General features: G+C 50.3%; 1 protein-coding gene across 12 annotated transcripts in view; it reads right to left on the bottom strand.

Annotated features, from left to right (window-relative positions):
- CELF6 (CUGBP Elav-like family member 6) overlaps positions 1-4,158 on the bottom strand; it is a 217,905-nt gene extending 213,747 nt beyond the window's left edge. For all 12 annotated transcript variants that reach the window (XM_043493751.1, XM_043493753.1, XM_043493752.1 and 9 more), the window contains exon 1: positions 3,907-4,158. In XM_043493751.1, coding sequence (XP_043349686.1) covers positions 3,907-4,141 — 235 coding nt within the window. In that variant the 5' untranslated portion in view covers positions 4,142-4,158. The remainder of the gene's footprint in view (positions 1-3,906) is intronic.
- Between the last annotated feature and the right edge of the window lie 12,586 nt (positions 4,159-16,744).

The following is a 16,744-nucleotide window of genomic DNA, read 5'->3' as shown; positions in this document are numbered from 1 at the left end:
TCGTGCTGAAAGGAGCAAAACTGGTGCTGCCAGTTATTTCCTTCTCTTCACAGCTCCTTTTCTTCTTTCATTAGACATTTTGATTCACTTTCTCCAACCTCCATCAGCTCTGTCACCAAATCTGGGTCCAGAGGCTAAATTTCAATAGCACATTTCAATTCAGTCACAAAAAAATCCTGAAGGAGACTGAAGGAAGAGCCCAAATTTCAGCAGTGACACCGTACGGAAAAATTGTCAATGAAGGAGGGAGCAAGGAGGGACGGTGCAGATGCCAGATCAAAGAGTGAAGGGGGTAGAGAAGGGAAAAGTAAGAAGAGGGAAAAAATGAAGGAAAGCAAAAATGAAGGGATAGTAATTTTGGGGAATTCAGAGGGCTTTGTTCATTTATGAGACATCATTTGTGCCCCAGATTTTTGTTTCAGAGGGTTATTGTGAAGGGAAATACTCAGGGATGATGGACAGGACTTAGTGTTGCAGGGGAAGGGTTTGTAAAACTATTCTAGGAAAGGTTTGATTGGTATTTTAAATTTAAAGCGGGAAAGGGGTGCAAGCAGAAATCTTGTCCTTATGGGTCAAGCCTAGTTCAGCTGAGCTCCTTCCAGTGCTGAGTGCTAAGAAAACACTTGATAGATAGATAGGTAGATAGATAGATTAGATTAGAGAATGTAGCCACCTTCTGCTACACTACAAATTTATTATTTTATTTTCAGGACTAAACTACAAGGTTGAATTTTGACATCTTTTGATCTAATCTCTTTGGGCCTGATTCTGATCCTCTTAGTAGCATTGTCCTCAGTAATTCCTATTGATTGTAAAGGCATTATTCCTGGGGAGAGGTGCTACTCAGTGTGAGAAAGGGAACTGGTTTCTGGCCCTTTCAATATCACATGCTTTGGTTTGTGAATCAAAAATGCAACTAGCATAAAATTTCTCAATCTGGTGAGCTCTTACTCACATGAGTAACTCTGCCACAGTCATGTGAGTAAATGCTTGTTGTTATGTATAAGGGTTGCAGAATCTAATCTGCACTGTTTATATCTCTGGCTGGCAAAATTGTCAGCACAATTTGCCCAGCCCAGGCACAAATCTATTTACCCCGTCTTTATTATGCTGATGAAATGAATGAATGATATTTCACTAGGATTTCACAAAAAGAATTAGCCAAAGCAAACAGGAAAGAAGAATTTTGCCCGGCTCCCTGTATGCTGTATACATCTTTCTCTTCCAATTATTTTATTAGGTCATATTCAAAGCTTCTTAAAGTGATATTAAAACAGCAGCAAAACAGTTTCCCTTCAAAAAAAGTAAATATTTAATGAATGAAATTGACATTGATGCATTTTTAATATTGGCACAATTAAATCTGCCAGATGATTAAGTATTAATAACTCTTAATAAGTGCAATCAACTTGCCTTCAAATAGAATGAATTCAGGAGTGGAGCATTGCAAGGAGTGTTGCCATCAGCCTGCAATGGGATAGACAACAGCGATTGGGGGTGGCCAATTTATTCTGTTTGTTTAGCAATCTTTAAACTTCCTTTATGTGTAATGTATTTACTCTCCTGTGTAAAGTGGGGAGATCACATGCACATACACAAATTATCTTTTGGCATTTTAGAAAAGTTGCTGATGTAAAATTGAAAATATCCAACTAACGCTGTTTAGGTACTCGCCATTTATGTTCCTTTCCTATCAGCTGTCTGCATTTACAATATTTACCATTTCAAACCAACTCAGCACTCTCCTCGGGGTTGGAGGGGTGGGGGTGCGGTTTGCAGGAATCTAATCTATCTATCTATCCATCCTGAAATGTCTGGTAGAAGTTCTGAGTGCACACGCATGAGCTAGCTCCACTCCAAAGCTTAAAAAGTAAAGAGGGATGACATTTTAATGAGATGAGTGTCTCAAATTAAAATGCATTTTTTCAGTATGGTATTTAAAGTTGCACAAGTCTGATTATTTTTGTGGAGTGGGAAAGGGTTTTCCAGAAGAGAGAGAGAGAGAGAGAGAGAGATGATGATGATGAGAAAGAAAGAGATGTATTCACTTTGTGTATTGAAATGTCAACTGCCCCTGCCTTGTTAGCATTAGATGTGTAAACCAGATCTAGGAAAGCACACAGAGAAATTTGGGATGCTCAGTAACAGACCTGAGAACTAAAGAGTTAAAATGGCCAGACAGTTGCCAGCTGTGGAAGAATCATCCATTTATCATGTTAAAGACCAAGTTTCATTTTGGCTTCCTAGAAACTCCAGAGAATACTTCTTGCTACCTGCATCCTGGAGTCTCATTTTATGTCTTGGAAACCATTCTGTTCTTTCCATCTGGGAGAGATCTAACCTCCCATGTACCAGTTCTGTGCTTCCCCCTCTGTTTCAGTCATCTGGTGCCTCTACCTGAACTGGGGCTCAGCATTATATAAACCCCTTATCTCAGGAATCCTACCTGGGAAATATTGGAAATCAAGGAGTAATGAGCTCATGCATGCTACAGGGTATTAACTCCTAATTCTGCAAAGGAGAAAGCAATCAGGATTACAAGGCCTCTGGTTTGTATTTAGCAGGGGAGCTTTTCAGAACAGCCATCCGAGGAAAAGTTGCAAAGGCATGGGATGATTTTATTATTGTAGATCTTTTGGGAGGGGCAGTTTTGGGGATGGGGGACAATGATCTAAGCTCCCACCTGGTCAGGTTGTTCTGAAATTTACCAGCTTTCATTACCCCTCTCCCTTGAAAAGAATCCCTCTGACAAGCAGAGAATATTCCATGACACATTTAAAGCTAAACCAAGATTTTGAAACACAAGTAGGGAATCCGTTATCAAACAGAGTCAGATCTGGATCCTCTGCTTTTTACAAAACAGGAGGGAGTGCCTTACTTCTTTATTCCTTTTAAAAATACAAACCAGAGTATTTGTTAAGGACCTAGCTGGGATGGATGGGGAACATTTATTGTATTACAAATCAGAGCATTTACCTAGAGGCAAACTGAGTCTGCTTCCCTCGCCTAGCTCTGTGGCTGCTGCTACTCAATTGGTTTACCCCTTTGCTTTTTTCATGCTACTACTTTCACAACAGTTGCAAGAAGTCACCCAACAGGTAATTCTTTCCAGAACTGCTTCCCCCCGACTTTCGACATTCAGCGAGGTTACCAGCTGCCAGCCGATGACAGACACCATTTTTCCCTGCAAAATGTTGTTCCTCAACTGCAGTATAAGCCCAGCCATAAACACCCCATTATTATTATTTTAAGGGATCAAGAGGTTTTAGTCTCTATTTTGAAGTGATTTTCTCTCCAGTCAGAAACCAAACCGAAAAGCTGCCCCCCCCACCCCCTCCTGTGGGCACAAAAATATTGATTTCTAAATACAAACTCAATTTTTGGCACTAATTTAAAACACTACACAAAGAGGGAGAGGTAGGCAACTCCCAGTGCCTAGCCCCCATCCATGCTTGAACCAGACCACTCCTGGCAAATGTGGCAAAGCCGGCAGTTACTGATGGCACACACATGGAGCTCAGCCCCACAAGGACGGGGGGAGGGGGAGATGGATAACCAGGCACCCTGCTCTTCATCTGACCCAACTTTGCCCTCTCCATGGCTCAGAGCCCTGCGATCTGGGGGCAGCTGCAGCAGGGCTGGGTGGGCGACTGGTGAGCGTCTGGGTGCAGGTGTGGATGCTGGGGGCCAGAGCCTCTCCCCCTTGCACACACGAGGCCTGGGAGCTGGTGGGTTTTGGGGGCTGGGTGCATGGTGCAGGTGGGGGAGCTGGGGCAGTTGCAGCAGGGCTGGGTGGGTGATCTGGGGGGCCGGGTGCATGGTGCAGGCGGGGAGCTGGGGCCGGGCCCCACTCCCCCAGCAGCCGGCCTTTTGTTGCTCCGGGCCGGGGCCCGGGGGCACCCCTACCTTTGTGCATGCCGGTGAACCTGTCCTTCAGCACCGTGAGCTCGTAGATCTTGCCGAACTCCTCGAAGAGGGGCTTGAGGTCCCCCTCCTCCAGGTTGCGGGGGATCTGCCCCACGAACAGCTTGATGGCATCGTGGTCCTTCATGGCGATGCCGGCCGGGCCGGGGCTCAGCCCGTTCATCCTGGCGGCGCTGTCCGCGGTGCTGAGCGCGGCGCCGCCGCTGCCCGTGGCCATGCTCCCGCGGCCGGCCGCGCTCCTGCTCCGCGCGCGGGGCCGCCTCTGCGCGCCCCTCCGCGCCCCGCTCGCGCCTGCCCCCCGGCCGGATGACGTCAGCCGAGCAGCCCGCCACGAGACGCCGGGGTTGAGCATAATGAGGCAGCGCGAGCCAATCAGAGGGGGCAGCCGCCCGCGGGACAGGGGCTGGGAGGCAGCCTCTCTCCCCGCCCCGTGCCGGCCCCGCTGCCCCGCGCGCGGCGGGGCGGGGCGGGGCGGGGCGGGGGCTGCGGAGCGGCCGGGCCGGGTGGGCTGCGCCCGCCTGCTCCGCGGGACACGCAGCGGCCGCCCCGAGCCGCTCCCAGAGCAGAGCGGGAGCAGGGAGCTACTATTGCCGCAGGCGCATGAGCGGCTCAGCTGGGCGGGCGGGAGCCGGGGCAGAGGCCGGAGGATCAGGGCGGAGCGCCCTGCAAAGCAAGAGTTGGGGGAGCTGGGCAGAGGGGAAATGCCAAGGCGGTGGGAGGGGAGCGGTGCCAGCCCCGTGCGTGCTGGCCCCAGGAGCAGACACCAGCGGCTGGAGCAAGGGGCAGCACCCAGCACAACGCACACCCCTTGGACTCAGCCAAGCTGCCAGCCTCTTTCCTCCCCGGTAGGGCATCTGTGCGTTTTGACAGCCGGCAGCGGAAGAGCACAGGGGTAGGGGTGCAGGGGAGGGTGCTGCCGCACCCTTGGCTAGAAGTGGTTTCCATCACCTACAGGGCACAGTTTGGTTCAATGGCTACGCAGATTGTTCCAGCACCCCTGCAGAAGGGGAGGCTTTGTGCAATCAGAAGCAGGATCTCTCCAGCTGCTCATGAACTGACAACTTTAGGGTCTGCCATACAGAAACATCTGCCTTTTAACAAGGGGTGGAAGGGGACAGAAGGCAACAGAAACGTCTAATCCAATCCCACTCTCTCTCCTCAGATGTGTTAAGGTTAGGTGTCTGTCCAATATCAGATTAGATAGATAGATAGATTAGATAGAGGCGGTGTATGGGGATAGATAGATTACTTTAGATCTTCCATTGACTTCAGTGGAACTTAAACATTTAAATACCTTTGTGGATCTGGGCCTATGTTGTTTTTAACATAAATACACTGGCCGGGAGCAGAATGGGAGCTGTTATGACAAATATTATGTTAAACAAGCTGGGGTAGAAGCCTAGCAAGCTGGCTATGCGGTGAGGCATTTAGGATTTCAGCACGCTCTTTATAGTCTCATCCAGTAGCCTGGAGGAACTGAAAGGTCAGTTGAAAGGGAACATGTAACTGGGGAGCTCCCTGGGCCTGTAAAAAGCTCTCAACCTGGTAGGGAGCTTTGGGGGGTAGCTGGGTTCCTCTTGCATCCCCAGGAGTAGGGCCCTCAGAGCCTAATGCCAGGGCTCTGCATAGGGGGGTAGAGGGAGATGGGATCTCAGATCACACTTCCCCCTGAGTTCACACTGCCCTGAGTGGAGGATGATGGCGAGGGAGATTGGATTTGTCTAACAGAGTGTGGAGGGGAAGCGCCCTCATCTCGCAAAATGAGATCTCAGAGCTCAGGCCCTCCCACCACCCCCAGTGGGGGGCAAACACAGTGGAAGTGAGATGCCATTTGCATAGTTCCCATCCCTTCAACCTCCCCAGCTTGTGCTCAATACACCATGGGCACTGGAGGAGATGCCCATATTTCCCAGCTCAGGCCTAGCCAGTCCCTCTCTTGGTAGCAATGTGCAGCACCATTGTTCATGGTCTTCCCAGGCTGCAGAGAAGCCGGGGTGGGAGGAGGCCTCGTGTGGAAAGGAGCCACATTTATCCTCCTGTGATGAAGTGGGGTTTTATTCATCTTGTCATGTTGCATGTGAGTTTTACTCTCCTATACTAATACTGTGTGTACCTTAGTTTCCCTGTGTACTGCATCAATACTTCGGTGGTAGGAATTGGGTGTGTGTGATTTTTGCTGATGCCATCAGGGCTGGTTTTAAACCTGCTGCCCATTAATTTCATTTGGTGGCCCCTAGTTCTTATATTATGGGAACAAGAAAATAACTTTTCCTTATTCACTTTCTCCACACCACTCATGATTTTTATACCTCTATCATATCTCCCCCTTAGTCTCCTCTTTTCCAAGCTGAAAAGTCGTAGCCTCTTTAATCTCTCCTCATATGGTACCCGTTCCAAACCCCTAATCATTTTAGTTGCCCTTTTCTGGACCTTTTCTAATGCCAATATATCTTTTTTGAGATGAGGGGACCACATCTGTACGCAGTATTCAGGATGTGGGTGTACCATGGATTTATGTAAGGGTAATAAGATATTCTCTGTCTTATTCTCTATCCCTTTCTTAATGATTCCTAACATCCTGTTTGCTTTTTTGACTGCTGCTGCACACTGCGTGGATGTCTTCAGAGAACTATCCACGATGACTCCAAGATCTTTCTCCTGATTAGTTGTAACTAAATTAGTCCATATTGTATGTATAGTTGGGGTTATTTTTTCCAATGTGCATTACTTTATATTTATCCACGTTAAATTTCATTTGCCATTTTTTGCCCAATCACTTAGTTTTGTGAGCTCTTTTTGAAGTTCTTCACAGCCTAACGATCTTGAGCAGTTTAGTATCATCTGCAAACTTTGCCACCTCACTGTTTACCTCTTTCTCCAGATCATTTATGAATAAGGAGAATAGGATTGGTCCTAGGACTGACCCTTGGGGAACACCACTAGTTACCACTCTCCATTCTGAAAATTTACCATTTATTCCTGCCTTTTGTTTCCTGTCTTTTAACCAGTTCTCAATCCATGAGAGGATCTTCCCTCTTATCCCATGACAACTTAATTTACATAAGAGCCTTTGGTGAGGGACCTTGTCAAAGGCTTTCTGGAAATCTAAGAACACCATGTCCACTGGATCCCCCTTGTCCACATGTTTGTTGACCACCTCAAAGAACTCTAATAGATTAGTAAATCATGATCTTCCTTTACAGAAACCATGCTGACTTTTGCGCAACAATTTATACTCTTCTATGTGTCTGACTATTGTTTCAACTAATTTGCCCGGTACTGACGTTAAACTTACCGGTCTGTAATTGCCAGGATCACCTCTAGAGCCCTTCTTAAATATTGGTGTTACATTAGCTATCTTCCTGTCATTGGATACAGTAGCTGATTTAAAGGACAGGTTACAAACCATAGTTAATAGTTCCGCAATTTCACATTTGAGTTCTTTCAGAACTCTTGGGTGAATGCCATCTCGTCCCGGGGACTTGTTACTGTTAAGTTTCTCAATTAATTCCAAAACCTCCTCTAGTCACACTTCAATCTGTGACAATTCCTCAGATTTGTCACCTACAAAAGACGGCTCAGGTTTGGGAATCTCCCTAACATCCTCAGCTGTGAAGACTGAAGCAAAGAATTCATTTAGTTTCTCCGCAATGACTTTATCATCTTTAAGTGCTCCTTTTGTATCTCTATTGTCCAGGGGCCCCACTGGTTGTTTAGCAGACTTCCTGCTTCTGATGTACTTAAAAAACATTTTGTTATTACCTTTTGAGTTTTTGGCTAGCTGTTCACTGCTCACTGCATCCATTTCTGGAACAGAGCATGGCAGCTTTCTGACAGTGCCCAGCAATGCTAGACCCACGTTTGAGGTAGGAGGTGGACAAGAATCCCGTATCGAACTGAGGCATCAGAGGGAATTTCATTGGATAGAGCAGAATGACCCAGGGTCATATTTAGCCAGAACATTAGGTTTAACACCCCTGCGCTTTCTCTCTCTCTCTCGCTCTCTCTCTCCCCCTTCCCGCTTAGGACTGATTTTCTATTCTCTCACTCCTCTCACCCGTGCAAAGTGTGTATTGAGTGGGTGCAGGGTTGCACTCGTTGTGTGAAGGACACAAGGTGCAGGATATCAGGGAATTATGCACCCCAATTATATACCTGTCTTCAGAAGCAACCCCAGATGTCACACACACACCCCCCCATCACAAGAGGTAGGACACAGAGTCAGCCCTGACTCAGCAGGGAGAGCGCCTCTTGGTGAATCATGCACAGCATCTACAAGTTCCTTTGGGGTTTCCCATTAAGTAGTGACCTAGTTCAACCCTGCTTCAATCTGAGATCGCAACCCAGATTGGGAAAGGAGGCCTGCTGCATGGTGGGTTGCATTCCTCCATACTATCACTGCTTGCTGATTTATGCCAGCTATGGATCTGGCCCAGCCTGTCTAGCAACAAAATCTACTGCCCATGTATCACCAAATCAGCTCCTTTCCATATGTGAGGACATGTGTCCTGTGCCTTTAAAATGGTAGCAGGAAGCCAGGGGGCTGGGGAAGGAGCTATGCAGAAGCTCTACAGAAAGGCAAGGAGAGTGCCAGAATAGCTTTAGGGGTAACACTATCTCCCAAGTTCCTTGTTCAGTGCTAGAGGAATGTGACTCTTTCTTGGATCTCCCCCCGCATCATATGATGCCATGGGCAGGACAGCTCTGCGTCATGGAGACCATGTGCACAGGTCCCAGTGATTTCCAAGAGACTTTGCATATTGTTATTGTAATGGGTCCAGAATACACAGGGCACACTCATCTTAATGCCTCTGAAGGGGTAAGGGGACAGCTCTGGCAGGTTGAGAGACAGATGCTGGTTCTACATGCTTAATATTAGAACCCATCACCCCACCGCATGGCTCTCATGGGAGGGGAGGGCAGGTGAACATATGGAATGCATCTCAAGGGAATTGTGTTTGTACAGCACCTAGCACAATGAGGGCCTGTCTTGCTTGGCCTTTAAGCACAACTGCAATTCAACGGTTAATAATAACAACACAAAGAGACTTGCACATACCTGTATATAAACAAAACCACACCCAGATAGACACAATGTTGTCTTATTGGTTCCTTGTGCTCCCCCATCTGTCTGTCTATCTCCACCTGCTGTCTCTTGTCTTATACTTACAATTTATATTGTAGTTCTTGAGGGATGGGGCTGCCTTTTTGTTCTGTGTCTGTACAGTGCCTATGCCTGGTCCATGACTGAGGATCCTAGGCCACAACTGCAATAATGATAACAGACACACACCTCATCAGGTGTTTGCACAAGCACACACACTTTCCTCCTGTCCTGAACCATCTCCAAGGCAAGCTGTGACTCTGAATTCCTTCCCTCCCGGCCAGTTTCACATGTCACTTTTCTATCAGATTCCAGATTCACACAGCCTCGTAAAATGAACTGTAGCATGGGGAATGCAATCATGACATCTCCTATTAGTCTAAAAGAGAGGACAAAAACACAGGAGATTTTCAGACCTCAAAGAACTTGCAGCAGGTCTCCAGAGCCATACAATCTTCATCTTTTTCCACGCGTCTAATAAAAGACATCATAATTACTACACTGGGGTCTCTGGCAGTTTTCTTGCCACTTACATAATGAAAGTCTATTTTATTTAATACATCCAGAGCTCAGCAGCCCGGGTGATCACTGGAGCTGTTTGCAACACGCTCTTCAAAGACTCGCACTGGCATTTTCCCAAATGGGCTCAATTTTTCAGCAACTTTGCAATGAGCCACCTAGCAACCCACCCAGGGCAGGGATTTCCCACAGGTGGGAGACGCAGTGCCAGAAAGGGAGCATTATCACCATGGGGTGGAATCTTGGCAGATCGTCCAGTACACGAGTCAGTGCTGGAATGGGGTGCCGCCAAGGCTAACTGAAGATGCTGCAAATGGACAGAAGTTGGTGCTCTTCCATCTCAGTCAGGACTGATGCAGTATCCCAGGAGAGCACGAGGAGACACTGAGCAGCTGAAGGGCCCATTTTACAGGAGGTTCTGAACGTCAAAGGAATATGGGAATTGCCAGACTTGGTCAGACCGAGGTCCAGCCGGTATCCTCTCTCCAACACTGCCCAGCAGCAGGTGCATCCCAGGAAGATGCAAGAACCCTGCAGTCCCTCACATAGACCATCCTGCTCTCTCATAGTTGGAGATCAGCTTAAGCCCTATAAATGATCAAATGCTTTTTGAATTTTGCTAAATTCTTGAACTCAAAAACTTCCTGTGGCAGTGAGTTCCCCCAGTCTAGCCAGTAGTTCTTAAAGAGCCCATGGCCCCCATTATACAAGGCAGGCTGTCATCCCCAGATTCCAGCCTTGGGTGTAGCATTCTGCCTCCTTAAATTCCCTCTCCATATCCCCCAGGATATGGGATTCTTCACTGCATCTCATAAACCGTTGTTTAGTGGTGCTGGGTGCTGATAAGCAGCCGCCCTCAGTGGAGGCTGCATTTCAATGGTGGGTAAAGTGCTTATGAAAGGTGCTCTGTGAGGGAAAGAGCAACACTCTTGTTCCAAATCCTCCTGCTTTAGGTTTGAGTGATCTGAACTGACAAGTGTCTGCAGGAGAAAAGCTCCCTGGGAAACTGGCAGGTTAAGGGTCTGGACCATGGCTTAACGCTGCTCTAGGGAGGCTGGAGGGGATGGCCAGCAGGCAAAAGCCCCAGCCTGTTTTTATTTTTTTTTTTTGGTCTGGGATCTGATGATGGGTTACAGCATCTCGCTCCTCCATGGCATGAGTTCAAATCCATCCCAGGCTGGTGCTGACCTAATTACTGTCTGCCGGCTATTCTTGGGGCAGTCTCTCCAGAGGTCCCAGGTTTCTTCTAACTGGTGGCCCTCTATTCATCTCAAATTAGCCCAGCCCATCAACTTAACGTAAAATGAGTCACTCAGCCCTTAAACTCCAGGGCTTGCCCTCTTCCCTTACCAGCCTGTCAGCTTCCTGCAGAGCAGCTAGCATGGGCCTGCCGCCACCCCCCCCGCCCTCAGGCCTTTCTCCTTCCCCAGCTCTTGCCATTCTCCTTCCTTTCTAGCTGGACTTGTTTTCCTTATTGGTCCCAGCTGTGGTGCGTGCCTCCATGATGGGCAGCTCTAGCAGCTGTGCTGGGTGTTTTCAGTCTGTATGCGGGGGAGACTCTCCCTTCTACCAGTGCTCAGCATGGGGTTTGTAAACCCCATCCCCCAATCGATGCCCATTGGGTGGCCTGTGTGAAATGCTCTGAGGATCTCAGCTAGTCAGCTACATCACAGACAATACCTCCACCCCGGGGGCTGGTGAGCCCCTTCCACTGGCAGCCTCAGCAGAAGTACCAAGGACTGCATAGACCCTCCTGCCCTCTCAGGCTGAGAGGCCATCTTGCCAGATTGGGGTGGAGGCAGCAGGCCGTGGAAGGAGACCATACTCTGCTGGTATCCGCGCTGGACCCATTGTGTAGCCAAACCCAAGACTACCGGGCCGCCGAGCTCCGAAGACACTTATTGAAAGAGAAGCAGTGTGAGATGCTTCTCAAGTCACTGATGGTCTTTAGAGGTCTTTGTGAATTTTGTGCAAGCACACAGGCCCCCAGCGCACGAATGCAGCCGGCCAAACTCAGCCCTGCTGTAACTCTAATGGCACTACCCCAGGGCAGATTTGGCCCAGTGAGTGGAGAGACGTGAGGGCACAGCCCAGGACAGAAGGGCTGACTGGCTCACTGCCACTGAGTGTGTCTGTAGTCTGCTTCTAATGAGGACCTCAAACCCCTTCAGAGACACAGAAGTATTATGAAATGGGGAAACTGAGGCACAGAGTGGGGAAGACCATATGGGGAGACAGGGACAGAGTCAGGAAGAAACTCCAGATGTTCTGTATCACCCCTGCCACACTGCCTCCTGACAAACTCTGAGGCCTAGATCCTCATTGACTTCAATTGAGTTAGGTGCCTAAATAGCTTTGAGGACCTGGGGCTAAACTGGTCCCCTCTATATGCTGGCCACATCTCGATTGCTGGTGGGACAGAGTCCATGTGGGAAATGACTCTGTAGATCTACCTGGGTGCGTATAGAGGGGAGAGGGGGATACCAGTCATGGCTGGACAGTATGTGCTGCCCAGAGAAATAGCAGCCAACAAAGCTTAGGAAAGTGGATCAGAAATTTCCTGTGGGAAAATGCCATTTTGTCAAAATCCAAACGTCCTGTGGGAAAGCCTCGATTTTGACAAAATTTCACTTTTTCTCTTTCAAAGCAATTTGTTTCCAAATTGGTTTGAGGTTTGAGTCTGATCTAAGTCATGTGAGAGAGACAAGAACCACTTGTAATCCCAATGGACCACGCTGAGTTTCTCAAAACAGAACCTTCCCATGGACCCAAAATGGAATTTTTTCAAAAATATTGTCCCGGGAAATATTGACATTCTTGGGTTTCGTTTAGAAATAAAACCAAACATAGCAAGAGATCCCATGACTTCAAACCAGAACATCCCCGTCTCGCCAAGCTCCGGTGCCGCGTCGCTTCCCCCAGATCAGCCCCCTCAGATCCTCCCCACCTGACCCTATTGCCTGTCTGCTCCTTGCTGCAGCTTCTAGCCCTGCTCCGGGAGTCCTTTTCACATGTGCTCTGTGGTGACAGCCTGCACAATCCTCACAGCAGGGGGCGGGATGGGCTGTCCTGGGGGACGGGTGCATCCCAGGTGGCTTGCGTGGTTAATTGGGGCAGTACCAGGGTGGTGGTTGCCATCTCGGCCAGCATCCCGGAGACTTCTAGAGCTAAACGCATGAGCAGCCACAGCTTGAGCTGAAACCCCCCAGGGCTTCCTGGACAGGGCTGTAAAAGACTCACCTGGCCTGTGGACAGGGCACAAAGGGAGCCACCTGACACCAGGTGTCTAAGGACTTTCTCCTTATCTGTTGCTTCAGCGTTTTCTCTTTACCTGTCCTGTCTGTTGACCCCCTTTTCTCTCCTCTCCACCCACCCCCCGATAACCCTCCATCCCTTCCCCCCCCATTCCCTCCTTAATCTCTTTTCCTTTGACATCTCTCCTTTCCCCCTTCCTCCCCACCCTCTCACCTCCTTCAAGACCTGGAGCAGCTTCTCCAGGAACAGTCCCCTCTGCACTGGGCAGCGGCCAGGGCAGAGAGCAGGAGCATCCACGGTGCCCTTGCCCCCATCCCAGCAAAGCCCCTGTTGCCCCGGCCCTGGAGCTGTGCTGTGCCAGCTCTGACTGGGCTCAGACCTTACACAAAGGCTGTGAGGGAGAAGCAGAAGGTGGAGCCCGCTAGTAAGGAGCAGCAGGCTGGCACCCACTGCCAGGGCTTGGCCAGCAGCAGGGCACCCGCCCTGATGAGTCCCATTGCCCATTGCAGCACACGCAGAACAGGGACACGGCCTGCAAGCTGGGGCTGGTGACAAAGAGCTCGTAAAGCCATGATGAGCGTCCTTGCCTCAAGGGCTGGGCAGTACTTGGCGCACCTTCTGGCACGTCCTGTCCCAGGTCCAAGCCGCAGTTTGAATCCTGATGGGTCTCTCCTCCTGGCTCCCATCCTCCACCAGCTTCTCCTTGTGAGTGGACACTGCCACAGGGAGTGCTGACCTACACATCCCCAAGCAGCACTCGGGAACTCACCTGATCACACTCAGTGCAGGTTACACTATCCAGGTTAGTCCTGGGGCCAGATCATCGGCTGGTGTTACTCCAGAGCCTCCTGCAGGCTGTCCCTAGCTAGCACCCACCTGCATCATGGACCCCAGGCAGCACCACTGTCAGCTCCACACACTTAAAGGAAATCATGACACTCGTTAGCTAGTTAACATCTGAGCCGTGGCCCCTTGCTGTAAATCAGGATTAACTCTATGGGCTTCAATAGCCTGACTCTGGATTAACTCTGGTGGAATCAGAATTAGAATGTGGTTTATTGAAACTAACAAAAGGAAATATACCCCCAGTCATTACATAATGAGTTTGTGTGTGTGCTTGTGTCTGGGTGTGTGCATATGTATAAAGACATCTACGTGGGTGTGTACGTCTGTTTCTGTGTACTCGTGTGTATGTGCACATGGCTGTAAGTGTGTAGGGGGTTAAATGTATGGGTGATGTGCAATGTTTATTTTTAACCGCATTTCTCTCTCTCCCCCTTCCTCCCCGGCTCCAAGTCCGGAACAGAAACACCCCAAAACACCGCTAGCCCCACCCCTCCACCTAGCAACACTCATGCAAAGGCCCTGCTGGGACCCCTAGGGGTGGCTGTGTGGGCCTGTGGATGGGGAAGCCCAGAGCTGGGGCTGCGAGTGACTTTTGTGACTGGAGGGTTTGGAATCTGCACAAGATTCATCTCAGGCTGGTCAGGGAGTCAGCAAGATGCTGAGCAAACTGGCACTGGGAGTACTGCCCTGGGAAACTTCATGCAGCTCTCTCTGGTCCCCCGATTTCATCCTTCCTCCTTTCCCCAGTCACCTCCTCTTCCTGCCCTCAAGCCCCTGTGGACAAAGCGAAGCAGAGACCCCCTCCTGCAGCCCTGCCCCTGTGGAGTGAGCGGCACAGCACTGGAATTGTATTCCATACAGCCAGGAAATGAATTTCACACTTGATCAAAGAAGCTGTATCTCTGGCTAAAGCTCTGCTGGGGAACCAATTGCACCTTTTCTGTGCAGCCAGTGCCAGGGACTCTGACTTGCAGTCATTATTGTCAGAGCTGACCTGTGCGCTGTTCGGGAAGAACACAATTTACACTAAATGCTACAGGAACTGAATCTCTGCAGCAATTACATTACAGAAAACTCAATTTTGCCAGAGCAGCACGCTGGGGTTACAGCCTGCTGGGCTGCAAAGGGGTAGGGGGGCCCAGTCCACCCAGGAGCCCCAGGATGTGGGGAGCCAGTGAGATAGGGGAACAAAGGCATTGCCAGACACTTCTACTTGCCCCCAAATGCTGGTGAGGTTAGAGCCAGGGGCCAGGCTGAAGCACACAGTCTGGAAGTGCCAAGCCCTCCCATAGACTCTGGGGGGCAGGAGAGTCTATGAAGTCTCTGTCCGCAGCCCAGCAGACCCCATGCCGCCCCTCAGATGAACTGCCCCAAAATGCTAGGGAGGGGCAGGAGAGGCCAATGGCCCCCATGCCTGGGCCTGTAGATATTTGAGGGCATCTCCTAGTTGGGCTAGTTGCTTTGTGCTTTAATTTCCTCATGAAGTACGGTTCGTATTGGGGCAAGGGTATAGCCGATCTGTCTCTGTATCTGTGTGCCCACCTGTAATGCTGTCCCTTTGTATGGACACTGCACCCCCCACCCTTACGACAGTTAGCTGCCTGGGGTCAGGGCACCCTTCCCCTCTGGGGCCATATAGCACCTCGCACCCATGGGCTGCAACCATCAGTACTATCAACTGGTCCCTTCGGTGCCTCCCGCTCCCTCCACAAAAGGCAGTCAAGACGAAGTGGTCCTGCCAGTCAAACCCGTATGGCTAGCCGGCTCCTCCGCAGCCCACATTCCCAGGGGAACGAATGACAAATCCAGGGAAGGCACAGGCTAGTTTGCAAGTGAGACGAGCCCTGGAATCTCAGCCTGGGACCCGAGAGGGTCCTGTTCGCACTGCAGTTCAGGACAATGCAGCCCACCTGGCAGCTCCTGCTAGGAGGGAGCAGACTGGCAGAGCATGTGGCTCTGGGCTAAGGAATTGACCAATGGGCTAGGCACCCAGATACTACAGTGATGGGACCACATAAGCACAAGACAGCAATTTAAGGGATTGCTGAGAGAACTGGGATTGTTTAGTCTGCAGAAGAGAAGAATGAGGGGGGATTTTATAGCCGCTTTCAACTACCTGAAAGAGGGCTCCAAAGAGGACGGATCTAGATTGTTCTCAGTGGTGGCAGATGACAGAACAAGGAGTAATGGTCTCAAGTTGCCGTGGGGGAGGTTTAGGTTGGATATTAGGAAAAACTGTTTCACTAGAAGGATGGTGAAGCACTGGAATGGGTTACCTAGGGAGGTGGTGGAATCTCCTTTGAGGTTTCTAAGGTCAGGCTTGACAAAGCCCTGGCTGGGATGTTTTAGTTGGGGATTGGTCCTGCTTTGAGCAGGGGGCTGGACTAGATGACCTCCTGAGGTCCCTTGCAACCCTGATATTCTATGATTCTAAGGGCAAGCTGCAGGAAGATACTGAGGAGCACTGGCAGAGTGGTGTGGGGCGGGGGGGAGGGCAGGGCGGGGGGGGCATGGTGGTGGGAGGAGGCAGGGAGGAGGGAAAAGGGGCAATTTGCTCCGGGTCCCCACCTTTGACAAGGCCTCCCCGCCCTGGCACAACATGATTATTGGTTGACATATGTCCATGGACACAATCCAGACGTATGCATCTGAGGCTGCAGAGCCAGAGGGACCACCCAGGCCAGGGCCCAGCCAAATCTGAGCCAGTGGTGGTGCGATCTGGCACAGGGGGTCGCAGCACCACTCCAGCGAGTGCAACTCCTGTGTGCGGCACCCTGGGCCTTCACCGGCCGGCTGGTGAAACCAGGGATTGGGCTGGAAGCAGGATGGACGTGTCCCCTGAGGGAGAGCTCGGCAGGGAGGGGTAAGGCAAGGAAGGAGGGCAGGAGCTCTTGGGAGTAGACAGGCTGGGGGGGGTCCCCTTGAGGTCTGAGGCTTTTGAGCAGGGGTGGGGCTCATTGGCCAGGGGGTTGGGCTGCTGGGGGGAGGGGTGCCGAAGAAGGTCAGGTGTGTGGGGGGAGTGTCATGGCCAGGGGCAGCACAAAGTCCCCCCCCTTTAAATGGCACTCGCAGCCCCTGCACACCTGATTTTCACTT

Source organism: Dermochelys coriacea, chromosome 10 (genome assembly GCF_009764565.3).
Source record: "Dermochelys coriacea isolate rDerCor1 chromosome 10, rDerCor1.pri.v4, whole genome shotgun sequence".
In the NCBI taxonomy this organism is placed as follows: domain Eukaryota; kingdom Metazoa; phylum Chordata; order Testudines; family Dermochelyidae; genus Dermochelys; species Dermochelys coriacea.
This window is presented reverse-complemented; position numbering and strand designations above follow the sequence as displayed.